Below are 22,701 nucleotides of genomic sequence, written 5' to 3' on the forward strand. Positions count from 1 at the left end.
TTTGTTTTTTTAAATTAAATACATCAACAAAAATACAATTGCACAAAATTGATTGTGGTGCTAAAACAGAACTGCAAACAACACAGTTCATATAACAATAATTTTACATCCATCAATAAAAATGTATAAAAACTTATTGTATCTTATCATATTGTGATTAGTATAAATAATGTATACTTCTTTAATCATGTATATCACTTATATATGAAGAATGTGAAGGTTCACTATACCAGTTCTATTGCTTGCACTTCGTAAAATCCATCTGTACATACTGTATATAACATATTTGCTGGGAAATGGTTTATTTAAATGCAGCCTGTCACACCATAACGCTGTTTTATTTTTCAGGACTGACTTTCAGATTCAGTATGTTACAGGCAAATGTCCAATTTATGTGAGGCCATTATATGGCATGTTCACTGGACATTTGGATACATCTTTGGCTATAGTTACACCTATGACTTTATTACTACTTATCTGATTGTATTTTTCTGACTACACACTTTTGAGTGGGAATTCCTTTTAATTATAAACAATATCCTATGAATGATATAACAAAATAAACAGAGCAGAATAATAACAATCAGTGCTCAATAATAATGTGGTTTTATAAACCACATCAACTACCTCTGGGCAAAACATCAACATTTTTTTTTGTCAAATGCCATAAACCCTCTCTGATAATATGTGGTGCATAAAATAAATCCTTTCACAAACAATAGTAACACCTTTGGTATGAGCACATATACAACAACAGGAAAGATTGATGCCAAGTGAGATACAAACATTTTTTTCTATCAGGATTTGTGAAAAAATATCTTAGCTACTTCATTTTGAGGGGAACAGTTATCCAATAAAGCTGTTATTTCTTCATGAAACTACAGCTGTAAAATGCCACACAATGTGATGACATGAAAACCATTTAACCAGTACTTACATTAAGATACATCAATAAATAGCAGTTGAAGTTGTTAATATTCATGATAAACTAATGAGTTTACGGCAGGATTTAATGGTCCAAATGAAGCTTTGAATCAAAAAGATTTTCAGCTCTTCACCTGAATCAAATAGATTTTCAGCTATTTACCTTCTAAATAAATATATTTTTGTCTCCCATTACAAAAAAGAAATCGTACTTCTTGTTATTTTTGAGTCACAGTATTAGGTGTGAGAGAAGTATAAGTACTGCAATTATGCTTTTCAATCAGAGTTGAGTACAATCTGTCACTGCCACTATGCAACAATCTTCAGCATAGTCTCAAAATGGCGAGTTCATTCCGAGTTTGGTACCAAAGTTCAGCCTTGCCCTCTTCTGATACCTCACGGCAAGCCTAGTAAAAAAGCCAAATTAATAATGATCATTATATATACAAAAAGACCAGAAAAATATATTGTAATCCTATCACTCATATCAAATTATATCTACTTTATTTCAAAAAAAAAAAAAAAAAAAAACTAGCAATTTTAAAAAGAGAATACTTCTTTGGCGTAAGCAAAGTGTCATTATTGTCCATCAAATTTGAAGTTATTTCTATTTTTGTATCAAGTCGATGATTCTAAGACATAACAGGTACTGTTGCTACTTTACTTGATTTCATGCATCTTGACCATCTCTAGTAGTGGTAATAACAGCAGAGGCCAGATGACTGCCACCACCCAGGTGACCACAGGAATGTCTGCAAGCAGTGCACTCTCTTCCTCTCTGTATACGTGGACATCACAGATACTGTAGATTACTTGGAGAACCAAGCTACAACAACATAAGGAAAGCCTCAAAAAGCATTATGAACATCTCAGTAGAATTATCCTTAAATCCAATGTCTTACAAGAACTACTTCATCAACTACTTTTCACATGTTGTTATAATGCATACAGTGAAAACTTCTTCTGCTTAATAAGTAATTAAAATTGAACAGTCACAGGATTAATAAACCATCGGTGATCCATATCACTTACATGGCTGGAGCTACAACACACCACAGTTTGTTGGTGCAGGGAGCTCTCCTCCACAGATGGTAATATCTGTGCACTGAACTGACCGAGCTCAAAACTGCAATAGTAAAACATGTCTTCAATAAAGGTTTTTTTTCTCATGTCGAACCTAATGAAACAGTTGGCTACAGGAGTAAAAACTACATCTTGGAACTTTAAAAAAAATCCTTTTATCTCAGTTGCAGTTAAAATTGTTAACATTTGATTAATCATTTTGTATTAACTAACCTGTGTAAAGTACGAATTGACTTAGTAGAATATTCTGTGCCAACACTAAGCCACTGTGATATTGTGTGGACCAGCCACGCCAATCACCAGGGGTGCTATATTGCCTGAGGAAGCATGGGAAAAGATTTATTCTTTCAGTTCTTTCCAACACGAAAAAATAACTGCAAGAAATCTAAGAAATCAGTGCAATTTTCAAGTCAATACTTTTATGTAAAGAAAATTTCACATGAGAATATCAACATGACAGTAAAAGTCTTCTGTTTGGCAGTGCTTCCAAAAAGGATATAAAACTCATTTATCAAGAATAATCAGTGTTCCACAAAATGATGGAAAACTACTCACATATTTCCAAAACAGGCATGACAAGCCTCAGCCATGCCAGTGTTCTTAACACACAGTCCATACAAGGAGAATCCAAAGCATAACAATATTATCAGCAAAGATGGGACAAATCTTAGAATAAAATATACGATGTACTGGACAATCACCTGAAAATGCGACAAAAAAAATTGTTGAAATTTGTGAAATGGCTTTAACTGAGCCAATGCATGCGAGTATTACGTACTTAAATTTTAAAATAAAAAATGACTGCCTGATTAATTTTTTTCAATGGCTTACTTCATTCTCAATGCAGATTTGAGAAAACCATCAAAGCAGTCTTCTTGATCATGTGTATTAAGCACTGATACATACATCTTTGGTCAAGTAGTCTTCATTCTTGCCCGAGGCCAGGGTCATGATGTGCGGGTCTAATGGGTTTCCAAAGTGTACTAAACTGAGGCTAGGGGCCACCACTAGGAGGAGCCACAGAAGGTGACGGCTGGCTAGCACTGGAGGCAGGAGAAATATGGCTGCCAAGAGCTGGATGAGAGATATGGACAGATGATAGGACAGGAGGCAGAGGAAAGAGTTCCTCATTGCTACACAGTGGTGTCTGGCCTGGAATAGAACAAAAATAATAAACAAGGCAGCAAAGCTATAAAGTGTACAGACAACAAGAAAGAAAAGTAACCCAATCAAGCTGGTTTGCCAATTTGAGCTGTATGTCAATCTTTCTTGTAAGTTACAAAATAATAAGTTACACAGTATTCCTTTTAGAGCATTTGTAATGGTAGTACACAAAACATCTGTCTGTACATAAAAAATATAAAATACTATTTATAAAATGCTCTATCAGTTGACCACAAATTATTATTTAAAAGGTATTTTTCTATTAATAAAAATACAAAAGTGATTATTGACGCAGCTGTCTCACCTCTGCAATAAGCTGTGTGAGGCTGATATTGTCAGACCTAAAGAACACCAAAGAACAACCCAGACTGTTCAGCAGCCTGTTGATATCCATTGGAGAGAGTTCTTCTTCCTCCCATGGCTCAGTCATCACAGACTGCTTCATACACAGCTGTGGGTACTGAGGCTCTAGGCCAATACTAGGGAGACAAACCACGAAATATGATAATGATCAATACAAATTTAACATTAAACACAAAAATAATAAAATGAAAGGAGGATAGAAAACATCAATTATAAAATGAAATAGATCAGTAATGTTTGTTTTGTTACATATTAATACAATTTATTGATTTTGCATTAATGAGAGAGAGAGAGAGAGAGAGAGAGAGAGAGAGAGAGAGAGAGAGAGAGAGAGAGAGAGAGAGAGAGAGAGTCTACCTTGCATCAGCTTGGATAAAAGAAGCTGTATTCTGTATACAAGCAGTGCTCCCTATACAGCAAACCACCTCCCCATATTCCTGCATTATCTGGATCATCTCTCTGGTGGCTGGAAGTATACAAAAAACACGACAATTTAATACAGATAAATATGGACTGAATTATTATTAAAATTTTTTGTCATGATCTTTAGATGATAAAACAGTCGTGCCATTATTAATATTTATCTCTGTACATTTTCACCAGGTCAGGCTGGTGAAAAACTTTAAATAATGTACATGTTATTCTTGATGTCATTTAGTCTCAAATGGTGTTGTGATTTCAATGTACTTACTTCCCTTGGTACAGTCAGTGAACAGTGACACCAGCAAAGGCACATTGTCTACATGCTCTAAGTGGGGCCGGATGTTCTCTATTCCCTTGGGAAGCTTGGCCTACAAAAAGAAATTCTTTCATTTACTTCTTCTTAAATATTCCTTACTTCTTCCAATTAAAACCAGTTCAATTTTGTGCCATATTTTTTCCATTAAAATCTATTTAAATAATCTCTTTATATCTGTTTACACATTACCCCTGCTCTAACACATCATTGTGTTAATAATTTGTTAGTCTCTCATGAACTTATCCTGTTAGATATACCCCCCGCCTATACATGTGATATTATCAGTCTAAGTCCCTTGTGAACTTACCCTGTTAGACATATCAAACCCCCCAGACATAGTATCATCAGTGTTAGATGTCCTGTGACTGCCATAGTGTGCTGCTATTTCCACCATCTCCTGTTCCTCTGCTGGCGACAAATCTGACTGGTAGGCTATATGGATGTCTGGCTGAAAATATCCCTCTGGACTGACATTAGAGGTAAAGTTGGTGTATGGAGTTTCATCTGAGGTAAAATGCGATCTTGGTGTCTCCTGAATTTTCACCTCTTCAACCTGTACTCCATCAATGTTGCACACTGCTCCATCTAGTTCATCATTTTGAGACATTTGGACTGATTGGTTAACTGCCTGAGACGACTGTCCTGATTGGTGGATGACTTGATTGACAACTACAGTCTGCACTGTATCGTCTGATCTAATACTGTTGCAGTTTTCCTCAGAGGGCTGCATTGAGAACCGCACCTGTGGGTCTTCTATGTGTATCAGTGAGGGTGCACTGTGGCGGCGAGATTTATCTCGTGACCGTGAACTTCTGTTCAGAGTGTCTACAGAGACGTGACTAGAGATCTTTGATGTCCTGTGTGACTGGTTGCTGGTATTGGAGTCTGGCTGACTGGTGCTTTCTGTGTAGTCACCACTGAGGAGAGAGATATGACAGTTCCACCCAGCCTCCAATCCCATCTTCTCTGAGAACACCTGATAATAAAATAGACACACTAATGTACATAAATACATTTTATTTTCCATCTTGGCTCCTTCAAAAGTCACTTGTAATCTTTGAAGCACTGCATCCCCAAATTATCTGTGAACATTAAGAAAAAACTAATGTTGCATATATTGTTTGATGAAAGAATAAGACTGATACTTACTCTACTTCTCAATTCATTTTCCTCTGAAAAATGCACAAATCTGATGCATGCTGTCTCCAGATTTTCAATTAATTTCACAACATCCTGCAAGGCAAAAACGGAAACCTTTTCAAAATTCTTACTTATATTTAATACAGTAACAAAATTATGTTCTCTGTTGATAACAAATATAAAATTTGACCCTTAACACAAGTTTTTATATTTCATTCACTTGAATTATAGAGTCCAGCAGAGGGCATTTTTCAAGACAGTCCACATACCAGTCTGGCCTGGTACTGCATGGTGACCATTCCAATAAAAATCTGATTGCACTGAGCCTTGAAGAGATCCACAGCATCCTTAATGGAGGCTGAGCTAGACTCACTGTACAGGGAGTCCACACTGATGGAGAGATGGGTGCCCTTCAGCAGGCGGCTGTCCAGTGACTCCACGTCCCATGACCTGGGGTAATAGAAGAGAAATGAAAAATTAGTTACCAACTTGGATTTTACCTGACAAATGGTCTATCATTACTTTACAAAAACATCTTTCTGCAACAAAACCATTACTACAAGGGTAAAGATGGAAGCTGGGCAAACAAACAACACTTTATCAATGACATCAATTTTTATACTGTAGAGGATGAAAATGTGTAAGTTCTATGGTAAAATAATTGAACAAAAAACATGTAAAGTAGCTTTTGCATATCTATCTTATAAGTGACCAGAAACTACCCACCATGCACCATGGAAGTCTGTCTTTAAATGTTGTACTTAAGTTGATATCTGAATAGATTGCTGTATGTAGACCCAAAGTGCAACAATAGAAATATTTGTGTAAGAACTGCTGATAATCATAGTTTACCTCGTGGGTGTAGGACTTCTAGCCAGAGGGTAAAGGTGGCTGCAGTCTTCAGGGAGCTCTATAAACAGGCACCCCATGCTGTCACTGATGTGATGTGTGATTGGGCGATATGAGAAAGCAGTGCAATAGGATGCCATGCTAGTACGGTTGTAGAAATCAAGAATCTTCTTCCTAGAATGTGGAGTGAAAATGAATATGTGGGTAAAATGAGAAAAGAGCGACAATTTCTATCTTGTCCTGAAGAAACCATCCATTCCAGGAAGTCTACACATTAAATTTGCCACTGCAATCTCTCACTATATGAAAATAAAAAAATGAGAAAATCAGGATAATTTCTATCTTGTCATAAGGAAACCTTCCAATCCAGGAACTGAAAACACTGAATTTTCCACTTCAATCTGACTCTATCTATATATATATATATATATATATATCTATCAGGCTATTCACAATTTATTTATCATTCATGTACCTGTCAGTATCGGTGAGAGGGCAGATATCTTGACCATCCCAGAACTCTGTGCAGGACTCCAGCAAGATATCAGCCGTGCCCTGGGACATCAGCTGCGTGGCTCCTGGTATGGACAATATGTCATAACTGAACACTGACAATACACTGACAATATTTTATTGGCTTTGTATTACATATTAAGCATGCGGTGAAAAACAGAGCCTCTTCAGATTTTTCTTTTGTTTTTCTTAGTAAGTGTTATAAAAGATCAAGCTGAAAATTGAATTTATTTTACTCTAAGTTACAAGTACCTGTTTTGGTTTCTTGAACAACAACAGACATCATATTAGGCATGGGAATCTTGTGAATAACTAAACTTTTATTTCTTTGCAACTTTTCTTTTGCTCTCACTTCCAGTGGCTGAAAAGGAAATTATAATCTATGAATATCTTTCATTACATTACGGACCAAATACAGACAGACAGCTGCAAACAAAAGATGACCAATGTACATAAATATGTATGATAAATTCAAATCTTTTATTACTTTTTGTAATTTTACCAATATTTGCTCGTGCCTTACCACATGCTTGTACATCCCAAACTCCAACTGTTTTTGAAATATCTCCATTGCCTTGTGTGTAAACCCTATCTGTCGTGCTAACTCACACAGACACCTGAAACAAAAATGGTGCATTTTGTGTAATGATCAGATAATTACAATCCAATCTTATACTACAATTTAAATTCATTTACATTAAGGACACACACACATACTCTTCAAAGAAAGCACCAGACAGCCTTAAAACAATTTAAGATTTAATAAAGACACAAAATTTGGCAAAAAATATATATCGATTTTATTAATATCAAATATCTTAATCTTGGTTAGTGATTTTATAAAATTGTTAGTTTACCTTCTGTTAACTACTGCCACGGTGTCCTCATTTTTAAGTGCTGCCACCCCTATGTGGTCTGTGAAAGTCTGGTACGCATTCACAGTGGATTTATTGCACGTATTCAACAGTATATTCAAACCCTGAACGATAAATACAAAAACTGATTCAGAAATCATTTCCGAATTATATATTTCACCTACTTTCTAATGACTCAAATTATTGATATTCATTTCAATTACAGATACATATTGTTATCTTAGTGAGATATATCATCTCAAATAAAAGCTCAATATAAAATAAACTCAACATTTCAATGTACAGGTGACTGTGTTACATACCAGTGGTTTCAATGAATTCAGATATTTCTTCCAGGCTGGGTCATCAAACTGGAGCCCAAATGCATCCTGGGAGATAAAGAATGATCTTATCTTGCAAATTTTTCAATAATAATATTTGGACAAAATTTCCTCTACACTTTAAAGTAAACACATTTAACACATTATTGTACCCTCTTGTACAAAACTAATTCTTTGGTACACCAACCTTTGCCATATAACTAAGCAAAACAATATATTTTGGTAAAAACAAAAACTGATGTGTAAACAGAAATATATAACATGGATTCTGCCTTATTATGTAAATAAAAGAAGTCTGCCAATCAAGAACATCTGAGTTCACTGCCCAATGGACACCAACCTTAGCATCATGTGTGAGGTCTAAAACTTCTATATGATAGTCAGGAGTAAGGGCTGGAATCCAAACAAACTTATCAGTCATAAAAGATTGACCTTAACCTCTTTCTTTTTCAAAATTTTAATACCTCATTAACCTGATATTTCAACATCTTTTAACATTTATGGATATAGTAACACAAGATATGCAACACTAATTTTGCTAATGAAGCAGTATTATTCCAATTCAATGTGTAATTGCCATAACAGATTTTGAAAAAGCATCAATTGCAATTAAAATTTTCCTCATCAAGTTGCTCTTAAATATTCTTATCTATTCACTCATATTTATATATTATGAAGGGTGGTATTTGAATCAAACAAACAAACAAACAAACAAACAAACACACATACCCTGGTCCACGTTCTCTTCCTCTTCTTCTGCAGCATCTTTCTGAGCCTTTTCCAGTTCTGCCTCCACCTTACCCTTCTTCCCTGCATGCTTGCACTGTGTTCCACTTGAAAAGAAGAACACTTTCTCAGCTGTGGGGTTTGGCCAGGATAGGATACCCTTCTTGTCTATACAACACAGGGACTGGAATTACAGCAATAGATATCATTTGTCAATACCTACTTTCATTTCTACCAGTATTTATATTGAATAAATGCAGATTAAAAAGACAATAATAATAAGTGTATGTGGTTCAAATAACAAACAAGGGCAAGGGAAAATAAATAATAAACAGACTTTTTCGGATGAAATACTTGATTAATGATTTAAAATATGAATAATCATGCACCAACAGAATTTTCAGAATGGATTATCATTAACAGAAGTGGTGATAATGTACAACACATATAAACATTCATATCATAAATACAGGAATAAATAGGTATAAGGACAAAGCTAGCATTACTGATAAAACATCTCCTATACAGAGAAGGTTACTCAATTGCTCACATTGATATTTCCTAGGGCATGTACACTATTTGCTGTTCTGGGTAAGGAAATGCTGGGTCCCTTCAGAAGCTCCAAGAAGTGCCTCCAAACCTGTCTCCATTCATAGTGGACCACTATCTCATCCTCAGAGATGTTTGTTTCAACACTGAAGCGATCTAAATCTGAATACTGTAAACAAGTACCATTAATTATTACAAACTTTAGTTAGTAAATGTAGATCAAATCATTGTCACTGCTTTTTCGCAGATTGAACCATTTTACCATATTTATTATACTCCAATTTAAATCCTATTCAGTTTTTCTTACTACCACTCCTTTAGATTAACAGATTCCAAAAGATTTGAAGCCTTTAAAGCTACGTAGTGGCCCCTTGAGACACCAGGGTCTAAGGATAAACTGAACCAAAACAGAAGTGGTGTCTAGTAATTAATAAAAATTTATACAATTTCACTGGTTTTGTTTCAATTTTACTGACATTTAGCTAGGACCAGTGCTAACAAGACAGGCTACATGTATGCTATTATTCATGGAAAATATCACCTAAGTTTACCTCATACTGCTGCCCCTTGCCTTCATCAAAGACTGCCAATATTCTGGCGTGTCCCAGCAGGTTCAGCATGTACCACAGGAGGGGGAACAACACTGGGAGAAATGGCCACGTGGCATGGACCTTGGTGAAGAATATATACTTAAGTTAACTGGTCCATTACATTATAAGGTTTAAAAATTATGTCGAATCTATATCAGAATCCATATTTTTTACTGTACTTATACGCCCACTATTGTGTCAAGAATAAAGTAAAGCAGAAATATATACAAACTGAATATAGAGAATGACCCTTATTTTAACCAAACGGCTAAGCAAAACAGATTTCAAAAAAGTTCTTATAAACATAAATGAAGTTTTTGAACAAAATCAACCCATGTTTTTTTCTCACTTGATATTTACCACTTCCTTATACAGGTTATACTTTAACATATTAACTGACCTGTAAGACAATGACCATTTCTGTCCAATGCCCAGCACTTTCCTCCAACAATACAATCCTCAGAATATTTGTAATAAGGAGGATAAGCTAAAATAACAAAGAGCAAGAAGAAAAACTGTCAGGACTCCTGTAAAACAGCCGTTTGACATGATTCTGAGTCTTGAGTTGTAAAATGATTTTTGGTAGAATTGTCTATAGATTTCAAAATTGCATAATATTATTAAAGATGTCCAAAACCTCCATATGATATCTAACATTTTGCACACTTAAATTTTGCTAGATGAATAAGTTCATGTATATCAGTTTATTCCAGTTCAAGGCTGATTTATTATTCAGCATTACAGAGCAGTACTCACAAATACTGTAGGCAGTAGAATCCTCAGTACACACAAGGTCCCCAGTGCGTATTGCTCATTATCTATAATACTGACAGGACGATTGCCACCTTTCTCTAGTATTGTCCTGGAATGAGTCAAACACCAAGTTAAGTTATAATTGATTAAATATAATGTATCAAACATCAGATTAATATATTTAACAGTAATTGTAACAGATACTGCATACCATTTGAAATGGACGCTTCGTGAATATTAGCAAAAATAAATTATGGTGAAAATTGTAATGGGTATGATAGCTGGACTGATTCTATTAATAATTTTCTAGATATATTAAATTTTTTCCATCGAATTACTATGATAATAAGCTATATATAAACAATTTCTCTTCTCTACCTGAGATTTTTCACAAAAGGTGTCTCCAGTAGGACGTAAGGTTTAGATTTCAATGGTTTCTGGTAGCAAGGCTGATCTGTGTGTTCTCTCTGACTGTCAACCTCTGGGGCAAACATTTCACCCCCACTCAACTCCTCCTGAGTCTGGTTATCCACCTAGAACAACAGGATATATTCAAATACAACAAAAGCCATCAACTGGTTATTTCAGGGGCAGATCCAGAGATATTTTCTGACAGTCTTCCAAATTATCTTTGATGATCCATCCTCATTTTGACTGTCTTCCGACAGAAGAAATCAGATACCTGTCAATGTAAACTTGAAAATCTGACGGTTTTCTGGAAGACCCAGGAGTCGACCTCAATCTGCCCCTGTATTTGACCTACTTGCTGCACCTTCACTATTAATGCAGTAATGATAGGTCAGCTCTTCATGGTACAACTATTCTCTGTCATCTCATTAGGCAAAACTTAGTGTATTTAACAAGTGTATTGACCCGCCCCCTCCCTGATAGTGACATGCCAATCAGTGAACATGGGGGTGAACAGGAGAACAGAGGGAACATACTGTCTACAGGGATCTAATCTCTTTAAACCTTTTCCTAAAATAACTGAAGTGCAGACATATTGTTGTAATTCTTCAATGGGCTTAAACTAACATTTATCCCATAAGCTCTACTACCTCTGCCAGCAAGCATCTGCACCTAGCAGGTGCTTTCTGCCCTGGTCTCATTATGATGATGTCGCCCTCTATCAGCAGGGTAGTTGGCAGGTTAATGACCTCATTGTCCCTGTATGTCCACTGTACAGACACTGAAGGGGATAGTGGACACTGCAGCAAGAGGTAGTTAGACGGCGTCCAGGTACAAGTGCGGATACAAACTGAAACAAGGTTTATGTCACGATTACTACTAAAAAAAAAAGCAGTAGAAGAAAAAATGGAATGAACACTGTGTTTATCCTAGGTGCAGCATGCTTTCATTAATATTTTTTTTTTAAATCAACATTCAAGGCTATACTCCTCACTTCTACAACCCTGTTATGAAGTTTTTTTAATCAAAAATCATATTGTCAACAACTGAATTCACCTTTTAATTTGTCCAGCGCCTGTCTGGCATGATCAATTAGTTCACATGTCCTGAGTTTGGAATTATATCCAGTGTAGTACAAATTGATAGCTAAAAACACCAGCACCACCAGGGCTTCTACAGCTAACCAGGGACTACTGCAATTGAAATTTTGAATTAAAATATTTTTAGAAATATCAATGGAAAGTGATAAAAATCTGATAATAACCTGATCAACTGTTAAAGATGAAATATATGAAGCCTACAGTAATGCCCTATCAATATGATGAAGATGATATTTCTGCCAGGTCATGTACATGTATACAATAAGACTAGAAAAAAAAATTTTCATCCTTAGCTACTATGGCCAATTTGCTACAGATAATAGGGAATGTCCGGGATAGCCTATTTTGAACATCTGCACAGCAGATGACGTCAAACGAGACCTGGATTGGAGCGAGATTTCACGAGAGGTGGGGTTAAAATCTGCCATTGAAACTTCTCTCGCGGTCGGGCACAAGTCTATGTTATAGGATTGCATTGAGTAAAATTTGGTGTTGTCATGTAATTTGAGATAGAGCAACGCAATGGCGAATTGCTAATGTTGTGTCGTAGGGTGCATTGCAGTTAAAGTTAAGCGAGAAAACCAGGAAAAGGATCATGGATGACGGACACGACTGGCGAGAGAGGTGAAGTGAAGAAAGAGAAGTTGGGCTTGATTAGATTAAAAGGACTACCTGTAAGTGCCGACATATTTAAAGTACAGATCAGGTTGCAGTATTTTTTAGAAAGAAAGGGACCAACTGCAGGCAACTCGCACCCGACACGTCACTGGCTTCATGGCATCACCGTATAGACCGTATCATCAACGGGGCATATTAATAAGTAAGTTTTGTGTGTAGTTTACAGGACACCATGGTTTATTAATGTAATACAGCCCTAGTACTTGTGATTAATAGTCTTTTACGGTAACTATATCAGACAAATTTGCTTATACCATTCCTGTCTCCATATAACGTGTACCTGATTATGAAATACTGGTGAACCTTTCCACAACTATTAAGTATACACAATGTTCAGTTGCATTTGTAACATTCCATGCCGGGTGATCAGTTATGATAATTGCAAGTAAGGTAGAAATTAGAGTTGGTGTTTTACAACAACGTTTATCACATAATGATATATATTTCAGAAAACTAAGTGAGTTATTTTTTATTTATTTTAGAGCATGACAGACATGTTATTAAACCAGGCAAGAACTGTGAGAGTCATGTGGTCAGGATAATCAGATGTTGAAGATTGCTCAGTGTATATTAATCTCTTATGTCCTATTAGTTATTATGTTGTTTACTTAATTATATCAGGAATCAACAGATGGCATTTTTGTCTGGGTGTCACTTACAGTATCAGGCATTTTCTTTATTACTTTAAAATGAAATATTTGGTTTTATGAATATATATATATATATATATATATATATATATATATATATATATATATATATATATATATATATATATATATATATATGCCTATGTATTGTACTGCACTAGTGATTTAATGAAGAAAATAATAAAATAATTTGTCTTGCTAGTATCATTCTTATGTTACTGTAGTGACTTTTTTTAATAACTGTATGACACCTGTTTTTCATATCATTTACTCAGATCACAAATACAAGTTCGCCTGTGTTGTGTTTATTTGTTGTATTTGTGTGCAACTGTCAGTAAAATGCAATGATTTTGTGAAAATTTCAACTTATATGTTGTCCATTTTAATACTTTCTTTTGTCATCTTTCCTGTCATTTAAGTCAGATCTGATCACAATGAAACTTACATTTTGTGAATGCTATCCATTAGTTTCTATAGCATCATTTTCATAAGTAAATAAATGAAGAAAATTAACTTTATGATCAAGTTCGAGCCTTTTGAATTAGTTATTATAAATTTAGTGAAATTAAAACAAAGATGCAGGCAAGTCTAATGTTCTGATGTGCCATTCATCAGTAAATGAAATGTCAAATGATTTTATTTTACTTCTTTATAAATAAAGTTTAATAGTAAAACATTTATAAAGAAAAATTAGTTGCGGTTATAAAGCTTTTGTTGTTCAAACGGATCTCATGAAATGACCAGTCAATGAAGAACAATCAAAAATGAACAATATCTTTAATATGTCTATTTTGCATCCACTGGCATGTTTAGACAAGCATCTCTTTAAAATCCCAAAGACAGTAATATAAATTGACAATTTAAAAATGAAAAAGAGTGGATAACTATATAAAGTTCTTGACATCTACATCAGGGAAATAGTGAAAATGGAAGTTTGTAGCCAACACCGATTGAAGAATATTTGCAAAAAAACAGAAGTAGGAAATTTCCTATTGCAATACGCTGGAGTTAATAATTTAAATTTAGTAATTATGATAACTTAAAATGAAGCAATTCAGCCCTTGACAGCACTGGATTATTCTATTTACAAATGTCCAATGCTTGTAGAATGTACATGGACCTACTTTCAACATTGATCTCATTGAAAGCAAAACAGTCATGCCACTCCCATATATAAAGTGACAAAAAGGTTGCAAATGAATCTCTGCAAAGGCCATAAAGGTGATTAAATATAGTAGTGAAAGTCCATCATTCCTATTCAAAACTAGAGGATCAGAGAGGCGATACCGCCTCCAAATATTGTACCACCAGCTGGAGCAAACGCATTCGTATAGACCCCCACATACACAAAATAAGGGACACAGCCACCAGTTTTGTGCTTGACAAGCTGTAAAAATGCAATCAACAAGAATTTTTTAACTATTGCAAAAATATATATATGGTACAATCAAATTTCAGTTCTTCGTAAGGTAGGTCAAGGGTCAATTTCAAGGTCACAGTAAATTGCCAGTATATGACTTCCTATTCAAGTTCAAGAGTAACTATGGACCTATCTCTGTCAAGTTTGAAGTTAAAAGAGAAAGAAATTAGCAGAGTTCAGTTCATGATAAAAAGTAGGTCAAAGGTCAATTTCAAGGTCACACTTAGATTGCCAGTATAGGACTTCCTATTCAACTTCAATAGTAACTATGGACCTATCTCAGCCAGTTTTGGAGATAAAAGGGAAGCAAAATTTGCAAAATTCAGTTCATGGTGAAAAGTAGGTCAAAGGTCAATTTTAAGGTCACATTTAGATTGCCAGTATATGACTTCCTATTCAAGTTCAATAGTAACTACGGACCTATCTCAGCCAGTTTTGGAGATAAAAGGAAAGCAAAATTTGCAAAATTCAGTTCATGGTGAAAAGTAGGTCAAAAGTCAATTTTAATGTCACATATAGATTGCCAGTATATGACTTCCTATTTAAGTTCAATAGTAACTACGGACCTATCTCTGCCAGTTTTGGAGATAAAAGGAAAGCAAAATTTGCAAAATTCAGTTCATGGTGTAAAGTAGGTCAAAGGTCAATTTTAAGGTCACATTTAGATTGCCAGTATATGACTTCCTATTCAAGTTCAATAGTAACTATGGACCTATCTCTGCCAGTTTTGGAGATAAAAGGGAAGAAAAATTTGCAAAGTTCAGTTCATGGTGAAAAGTAGGTCAAAGGTCAATTTCAAGGTCATAGTAAGATTGCCAGTATATGACTTCCTATTCAACTTCAATAGTAACTATGGACCTATCTCTGCCAGTTTTGGAGATATAAGGGACTAGATGTTATAATTTTGGAGTTACCATAATGTGCCTTAAATTTCGTACAGAAAAAATTAATTAAAATAAAGAAAATGTCATATTGGTCAAAATTCTTGAAATAGGAGGTGCTCTGAAGTTTCAGAAGTTCAAATTTGATGAAATAATGTCATTTTTGAACACAAGTTGTCTGCTTTGCCAAGCCTTATGTTTTATTTTTCCAGAGTTCAAAATTTATTATCCATTACTGTACTGCACATTTTGCTTTTACCACCAATATGTACTTTTTGATACAGCGTAACTCGAAAACCGTATGGAATACAAAAAAACCAAGACCACCTCCAGTGTTGGGCTTTACATGCTTTACAAAATGCAAAAAAGAATGGGTCTCTAGCATTAACGGTTCCCGAATTAGAGACAGTTTTCAGTTTCGGTATCTTATGGCCGCTACTCCCATGAAAATGCACCGATTGACCCCAAATTCATGGAGATGAAAGATGACCTGAAAGGTAACACTTTCCAATAATATTATTGGTTAAGTCTGTGTGGTGTCTGAATAACAGGGCAAAAAATTTTTTTTTCGTAAAAAATTTCATTTTTTTGAAAATTTTGGCCCATTTGACCTTGAAGTAGAGGTCAAAGGTCAAATCCAAGGGTATATTCGAAATCTACACATATGACTTTTGGAAAGCCGTCTATAGAAATTTTTCCCATAACTCCTTCCATAGGGTAGATAATTAGCATTTAATTTTGCCATTTTTAGACAAGGGTGCATTGCAATGAGTGCCACACCCAGACCCCAATACCGACAAAGCCCAAATTTTACGTGGAACGAGTTGAGATTATAGGTGACCTAAATCCATGAGATGGGTACGGGGGCCCTTACCGTCTAGGAGGAGAAGCGGTAACGGTAGCCGTCCGGCGGAGCCGGCGGAGCCAACGGAGCCGGCGGAACGATCCGGACGGGACCGAAACCATGTGTACCGCCAGCGCTAACGCTGGTGGTACAATGAATAACAATACTGCCCCTGTTATATAAACAAGGTTTGTTAAGTTTGTATGTACACTAAGGCATTTGATCTTCAAAAATCCATCCCTGCAGCTAGAGGATTCAAGTCAATTTAGACTGGTTTACATTTGCCAAGCAATGTGATCCATCTTTATCCCAGAGTTTGCATGTGAAGTTATCCAGCCCCCTTTACCGGGTATGCCCAATATGATGCTAGAGCCACAGCATGTTTTATATGGCATCCCCACTGAAAAAAAAAAGAATAATTTATGTTCACTCACAATAACAAATTTGACCTGCCAGATACTAAACATAGCACTATAGTACTGACTTTTGAGAGATTGAACTTCAAAGTAAATGTGATAATGATGGCCTTTTTAGTTTGTGAATAAAACGATTCAAAAACATCAGCTGACAAAACCTATCTTACATCAGTAATATTTTAACAGAGATGTGATATACACTTCATTATGAATTAAGAAATATTTCCTTACCTGGCAAAGTTTAACATTGGCCACATGAATAATTGGAAGCTGCCGGGGCATCATCCGTCCGATTCTCATTCAATCCTAGCCACTTTCATCTAAAAGGCATGCGTATCAACGGGCATGGTAACCAATGTCATTTTCCTGTACCACAAGCAAATATCTGGTGATGTAGCCTGTTTAACGCGACCTTTGCTGCGTAGTACATCCTCCGGGCGAATTTTGCTTTGCAAGCGTCATCGGCTCTTAGCTTGGCAAATTCGACATGTCAGTTGTACGTACATATTATATCAATACTTTTTCTTTATAAAGTGAAAAAAGAACAAGCCTGTAGCTCAAAAAATTTGTAAGTTCAGCTATTTTTCAAGTAAAGAAATCGCTGCTCTGCTTCCTTGTGGTCTCCATATTTTAACCCCACCTCAAGGCAGATCTCGTAAAATCACGGGGAAATTTGGTCTTCTCGTTGAGAACCCGGACAGCCTCTATTAAAGGGATAATAACTCTTCGTATGAGATCTATATTTCACAATAAAAACATTGTGAATAACTCATAGAAATATAATATATTCTGTTTTACCACAAAAACGGCAGTTATACCTATTATTCTGATATCTGAGCTTTTCTTTAGACCACGTGACCTCCATTGATGGCTATACTCTGCTAAAATCACTTAAGAGATTTTAACAAAAAACCAAACTAATTAGAAAAAAACCAGGGACTAACTTTGAATGTAAAAATGGATTCATTAACCATTGGCAAGTATGGGAAAATTGTTGTTTACTCCAGGAAAATTCATTTTTTGGCCGAAACGAAGAGTTATTATCCCTTTAAGCAACCCCCAAATATGATAGAGTAATGTAAAATTATAATAAAATTTGAATACTTGTAGGAGATGTATCATGACTTTTGCTTTTAAAGGAAATATATGTAACTTTTCTTTATTTGCCAGAGCTCCATCTTTTGTCTACATGGCCCACTCACCCAATTTTTTCCACCTCAGAGTATCCATAAGCCACAAATAGCATGACAGAATAGATGAGAAGAACAGCCGCACCCATCCAGTGAAATGAGGAGCGCCTGTCTCCGTGATAAAAACTTGACTTGTAAAACTTCTCTTTATAAGTAGAAAAGCTGATTGTGGCCTCATATTTGTTGATTTCTCTGTCCAATTCATCATGGAGCAGTTGCAAGGCTTCCTTGGTGTTGTAGCCTTTCAGGTCTGGGAACTCCTGGTCCTGCAAAGAGGATTTAATATAATTACTACTGCCCGGTTAATCAATCATTAATAAAATGATTGGTCAATGCAAATAGTTCAATGTAACGTTATTTATAATAATTTATTCATAAATCCTTACGTGTTTGACATACATTTATTTCTAAAACTGCAAATTAAAGAAGTAAACAGTGATTAGAGTATCAAAACAAATAACAAAATGAACTCATGGGTTTCTATGAAGTTTTGATAAATTAAAACAAATTCCAGACTGATCAGAAAGTTCGACACAACATTACATCATTCTGCTTTACGACAACAAAAGGCGGTGCATGAGTGAACCTGTCAGTAGCACATGTCATTACAAAAGAAGCATGAGCATGATGCACGCAGTCAGCAGTCTCGAGAAGAACTACAGATTCTAATCAGGTATGAAAACTTAGCTATTAAACCCTGTGGTACATATTTAACTAAGGACATAGGGCATCTGTTAATAAATTATCTAGGAGGATACTCACACTGCTGTCATTCATTTTACGTTTTAGAAAACGTTACCTTCACCACCACTCGACCTCTCCATTCCCTTTTTTAAGACGGTCACACAAGACAATCCTGAATTGTGCACATTTCGCTGCAAAAAAAAAAGAATATGGTTTATGCATTGTTCTTTTTTAAAATTTTGTTTCACCTATGAAACATTGTTTGAGATATCTGTTAGATTTTCTTTGTTTGATGTATAAAACTTTGGTTTTCTTATCTTGGTAGTGGCGATGCCTCCTGGGCAATTTCAACCAATGATCAACGTTGCCCAGCACGCTAAAATTTGGCGGACTTTCCAACTCTGTTTTTGTTGCCGAAGGTGGCTTTGGATGAACTTTTTCTCAGGGAATTGTAGAAATATTTTGCTGAACAGCCAGGTAAAACCTATAGAGAAGATGCTTGGAAGACTAAAACCGAAGAAATCATTCGAAGCTGGTAAGCGATATGTGAAATTATATTTTTTTCTGGAGACGAAATGCGAGGGCGCAAACAAGTTCACGTTCTCACAAACAAAGCACGCAAGAAGCTTGCAAAGCGTTTGCTCGAGTGCTCCAAAAATGAAACTGATTCTTAGTTTCATATTTTTGCTAATGTTTGTGTATAATTTTGTTTAATTTTATTTAGCTTGTTCGTTATGTTCAGGGGTAAAACATTAGGGTGATGGGGGTTGGGGGCGCGAACGTGAGAGTCAGTATTAGAGTCTTGAGTTATATACCATAAATATTATTATTTTAAAACTGAACCCTAGTTCACCCTACCCTTAGCAAAATCCTGAACCTGCTGGTGATACTGAACCAAAAGAAGGATCTAATAAAGTGGGTCCTATCTTTTGTAAGTTCACATGACTCATGGCTCATGTTTCAGGTCATCTGAGGTGACCAACTGGTGTTATTTTTCCAGTGGGGAAATATTTTTAAAAATATTTTCCTCTGTGTAATGTGTAATATCACCAATATGTTGAAATGTTAAGAATTGACATGAATAAAATACGTGAGAGTAAGCCAACACTAAGACATGATTGTATATCTTTCCATCTTTTTTCCAATTTCATATCACCAGAATTCATCAAAGATTTTGAAAATTTGAATTTTTGCAAAAGTACATCCACAGTAAGTACATTGTCATTTTGTATCTACTTTTAAATGTAGAATCTGTAATAAGAATCATCTTATTTTTCAATTCATTGAAGATCGCTTTGGTAAATTTTGTATTGAAAATTTAGTATTATTATGTTAAAAGATATATATATATATATATATATATATATATATATATATATATATATATATATATATATAAAAGATATATAATTGAAAAAATAGGGCTGGGAGTAGGTTAATTGTTATATATATGTATGTGTGTGTGTGTGTGTGTGTCTAATAATAAACGCTTATACCTGCCTTGGCATTTTCAGGTTTGCATTGAAGGCAACATAGGCAGTGGGAAGTCAACCTTGCTCAATCATTTTGCAAATTCACCACACGTAGAGGTTTGTTGATCCTCTGTTCATATAGTTTAAATTAACAAGGGTCTTCATTTTGTTTTGTGGTATTTATAAATTGTGAGAGTTATGAATGTGAAATAACATTTTTGGCACTGGGGGGAAAGCTGTTCTTAAACGCAATTATGTTTTATAAGTGGGCATAGAGAACGTTTGTTGATAGTCACTTCTTTTTTTTTTTAGGCAATAAAAGAACCCTTAGATAAATGGTGCAATCTTCAGGGACACAATGCTTTGGTGAGTTAAGTTAAATTTTTTCTCTGTGAAAGGAATTAAATAGCTGCTTAAAAAATAGACAGTATGTCACTGTAATCATGATAACTATTCCAGTATTGTAAATTGTTTGATTATATGCATTCATTGAAGGTCGCTTTGATTATGTGCAATATTGAAATGTTTAGCGAGATGGTAATATATTGTTTATCCTATTTGTAAGTGTTTCTCTTTTAGGAACTTTTGTATAAGGATATGAAAAGGTGGAGTTTTTCCTTTAATACTTATGTCCAGCTGACCAGAGTGCAAATGCATAACTTCGAAACTGTGAGTGCATGTTATAAATTCAAATTATATTACTAGTAAATTATATCATGTGAGATGTCTTTCTAGAAGCTGCCGTGTTTTTTGCAAATTTAACTCAATTTTTGTCGTTACGTAAACTAGAAAAGGACATGAAATTATTTAATGCCATCACTTATCAGCTCTTTTTGACATTTCAGCAAAAACCTATCAGAATGATTGAGAGGTCTTTACACAGCACAAAACATGTGTTCATGGAAAATAACAGACGGACGTAAGTGGATTATAAACTCTTCCATTTTTGTTTATTTTTAAAATAACACTGTATTTATGCACAATGAGTGCCTTAAGTGTTTTGTACATATAGTAAATTTGAATCAAATATATCCTGTAAAATACTTTTTTCTATTGCAGGGGCATTCTTCATGAGATGGAATATGCTATATTAGATAACTGGTATGAGTGGTTGAATGAAACAAAACAGGCAGAGGTTGACTTAATTGGTGAGTTCTGCAAGTGGTGCTGCAAAACATTCCCTGTCCCCTGTTTTGAATTAAAGATGCAATTTAGGTGTTGTTATTAGTTTTAGTGAAAGTATTGTAGTGAGAAGCTGAAAAAAGGAATTCAAATTTCATTGCTGTATTTTTGTTAAGCATACAATTACATGCTTTGAAGTTATTTTATCCACTGCAGTATATGTTCGAGCTCCACCAGAGGTATCCTATCAAAGAATAACAAGAAGAGACAGAAAAGAAGAATCTGGGGTCCCTTATGTGAGTTTTAAAAACATATATCTTCCCTGTGTAATACTAATGTCACATTTATCAAATATTTGGTAGAATGTTATATGTTACACAGATTAAGCATGCTATTTTTAAGAAATGAGTAGTTCATTTTTATACGTCCAATGTGATAGACTAAACTAGATCAACTTAATGAGCAGATTCTTTGGGACATTGTTTATGCCTGAGAGACAAGTGCACATTTTAAGCACTTTTTACTTCATTTAAGTGTAGTGGTTTTCAAGATGGGTGTATTTAATTGTACCACCAGCGTTAGCGCTGGCGGTACACATGGTTTCGGTCCCGTCTGGATCGTTCCGCCGGCTCCGTTGGCTCCGCCGGCTCCGCCGGATGGCTACCGTTACCGCTTCTCCTCCTAGACGGTAAGGGCCCCCGTACCCATCTCATGGATTTAGGTCACCTATAATCTCAACTCGTTCCACGTAAAATTTGGGCTTTGTCGGTATTGGGGTCTGGGTGTGGCACTCATTGCAATGCACCCTTGTCTAAAAATGGCAAAATTAAATGCTAATTATCTACCCTACGGAAGGGGTTATGGGAAAAATTTCTATAGACGGCTTTCCAAAAGTCATATGTGTAGATTTCAAATATACCCTTGGATTTGACCTTTGACCTTTACTTCAAGGTCAAATGGGCCAAAATTTTCAAAAACATGAAATTTTTTACGAAACAAAAATTTTTTTGCCCTGTTATTCAGACACCACACAGACTTAACCAATAATATTATTGGAAAGTGTTACCCTTCAGGTCATCTTTCATCTCCATGAATTTGGGGTCAATCGGTGCATTTTCACGGGAGTAGCGGCCATAAGATACCGAAACTGAAAACTGTCTCTAATTCGGGAACCGTTAATGCTAGAAACCCATTCTTTTTTGCATTTTGTAGAGCATGTAAAGCCCAACACTGGAGGTGGTCTCGGTT

The 22,701-nt window shown here is 35.3% G+C and overlaps 2 protein-coding genes across 3 annotated transcripts in view; one reads left to right on the forward strand and one right to left on the reverse strand.

Moving 5' to 3' along the window:
* LOC106169922 (transmembrane protein 94-like) lies at positions 1-19,123 on the reverse strand. Of its 2 annotated transcripts, none has more exons than XM_087004038.1 (29): positions 18,938-19,123; positions 18,188-18,441; positions 12,053-12,186; positions 11,647-11,846; positions 10,967-11,121; positions 10,592-10,697; positions 10,236-10,322; positions 9,797-9,916; positions 9,247-9,414; positions 8,700-8,880; positions 8,311-8,363; positions 7,953-8,018; positions 7,633-7,754; positions 7,299-7,392; positions 7,028-7,136; positions 6,738-6,840; positions 6,266-6,436; positions 5,683-5,863; positions 5,423-5,506; positions 4,581-5,249; positions 4,226-4,325; positions 3,892-4,000; positions 3,476-3,650; positions 2,914-3,159; positions 2,563-2,708; positions 2,221-2,324; positions 1,957-2,050; positions 1,589-1,750; positions 1-1,331 (listed from the first exon to the last, which is right to left on the reverse strand). In XM_087004038.1, the coding sequence occupies exons 1-29, from the start codon at positions 18,950-18,952 to the stop codon at positions 1,259-1,261; spliced, it is 4,281 nt and encodes a 1,426-aa protein (XP_086860164.1). In that variant the 5' UTR covers positions 18,953-19,123; the 3' UTR covers positions 1-1,258. The 2 variants fall into 2 exon arrangements, with proteins under 2 accessions (XP_086860164.1, XP_086860163.1); XM_087004037.1 differs by having other exon boundaries at positions 12,053-12,189.
* The window catches only part of LOC106172429 (deoxynucleoside kinase), a 14,110-nt gene continuing 10,086 nt past the window's right edge, over positions 18,678-22,701 (forward strand). Inside the window, exons 1-9 of the mRNA XM_013553139.2 lie at positions 18,678-18,848; positions 19,185-19,394; positions 20,019-20,068; positions 20,374-20,448; positions 20,644-20,697; positions 20,911-21,000; positions 21,177-21,250; positions 21,391-21,479; positions 21,670-21,749. Of these exons, the coding sequence (XP_013408593.1) occupies positions 19,190-19,394; positions 20,019-20,068; positions 20,374-20,448; positions 20,644-20,697; positions 20,911-21,000; positions 21,177-21,250; positions 21,391-21,479; positions 21,670-21,749 (717 nt within the window). The 5' untranslated portion in view covers positions 18,678-18,848; positions 19,185-19,189. The remainder of the gene's footprint in view (positions 18,849-19,184; positions 19,395-20,018; positions 20,069-20,373; positions 20,449-20,643; positions 20,698-20,910; positions 21,001-21,176; positions 21,251-21,390; positions 21,480-21,669; positions 21,750-22,701) is intronic.

This window comes from Lingula anatina, chromosome 2 (assembly GCF_051362555.1).
Source record: "Lingula anatina isolate TDL-2025a chromosome 2, LinAna3.0, whole genome shotgun sequence".
Lineage (NCBI taxonomy): Eukaryota > Metazoa > Brachiopoda > Lingulata > Lingulida > Lingulidae > Lingula > Lingula anatina.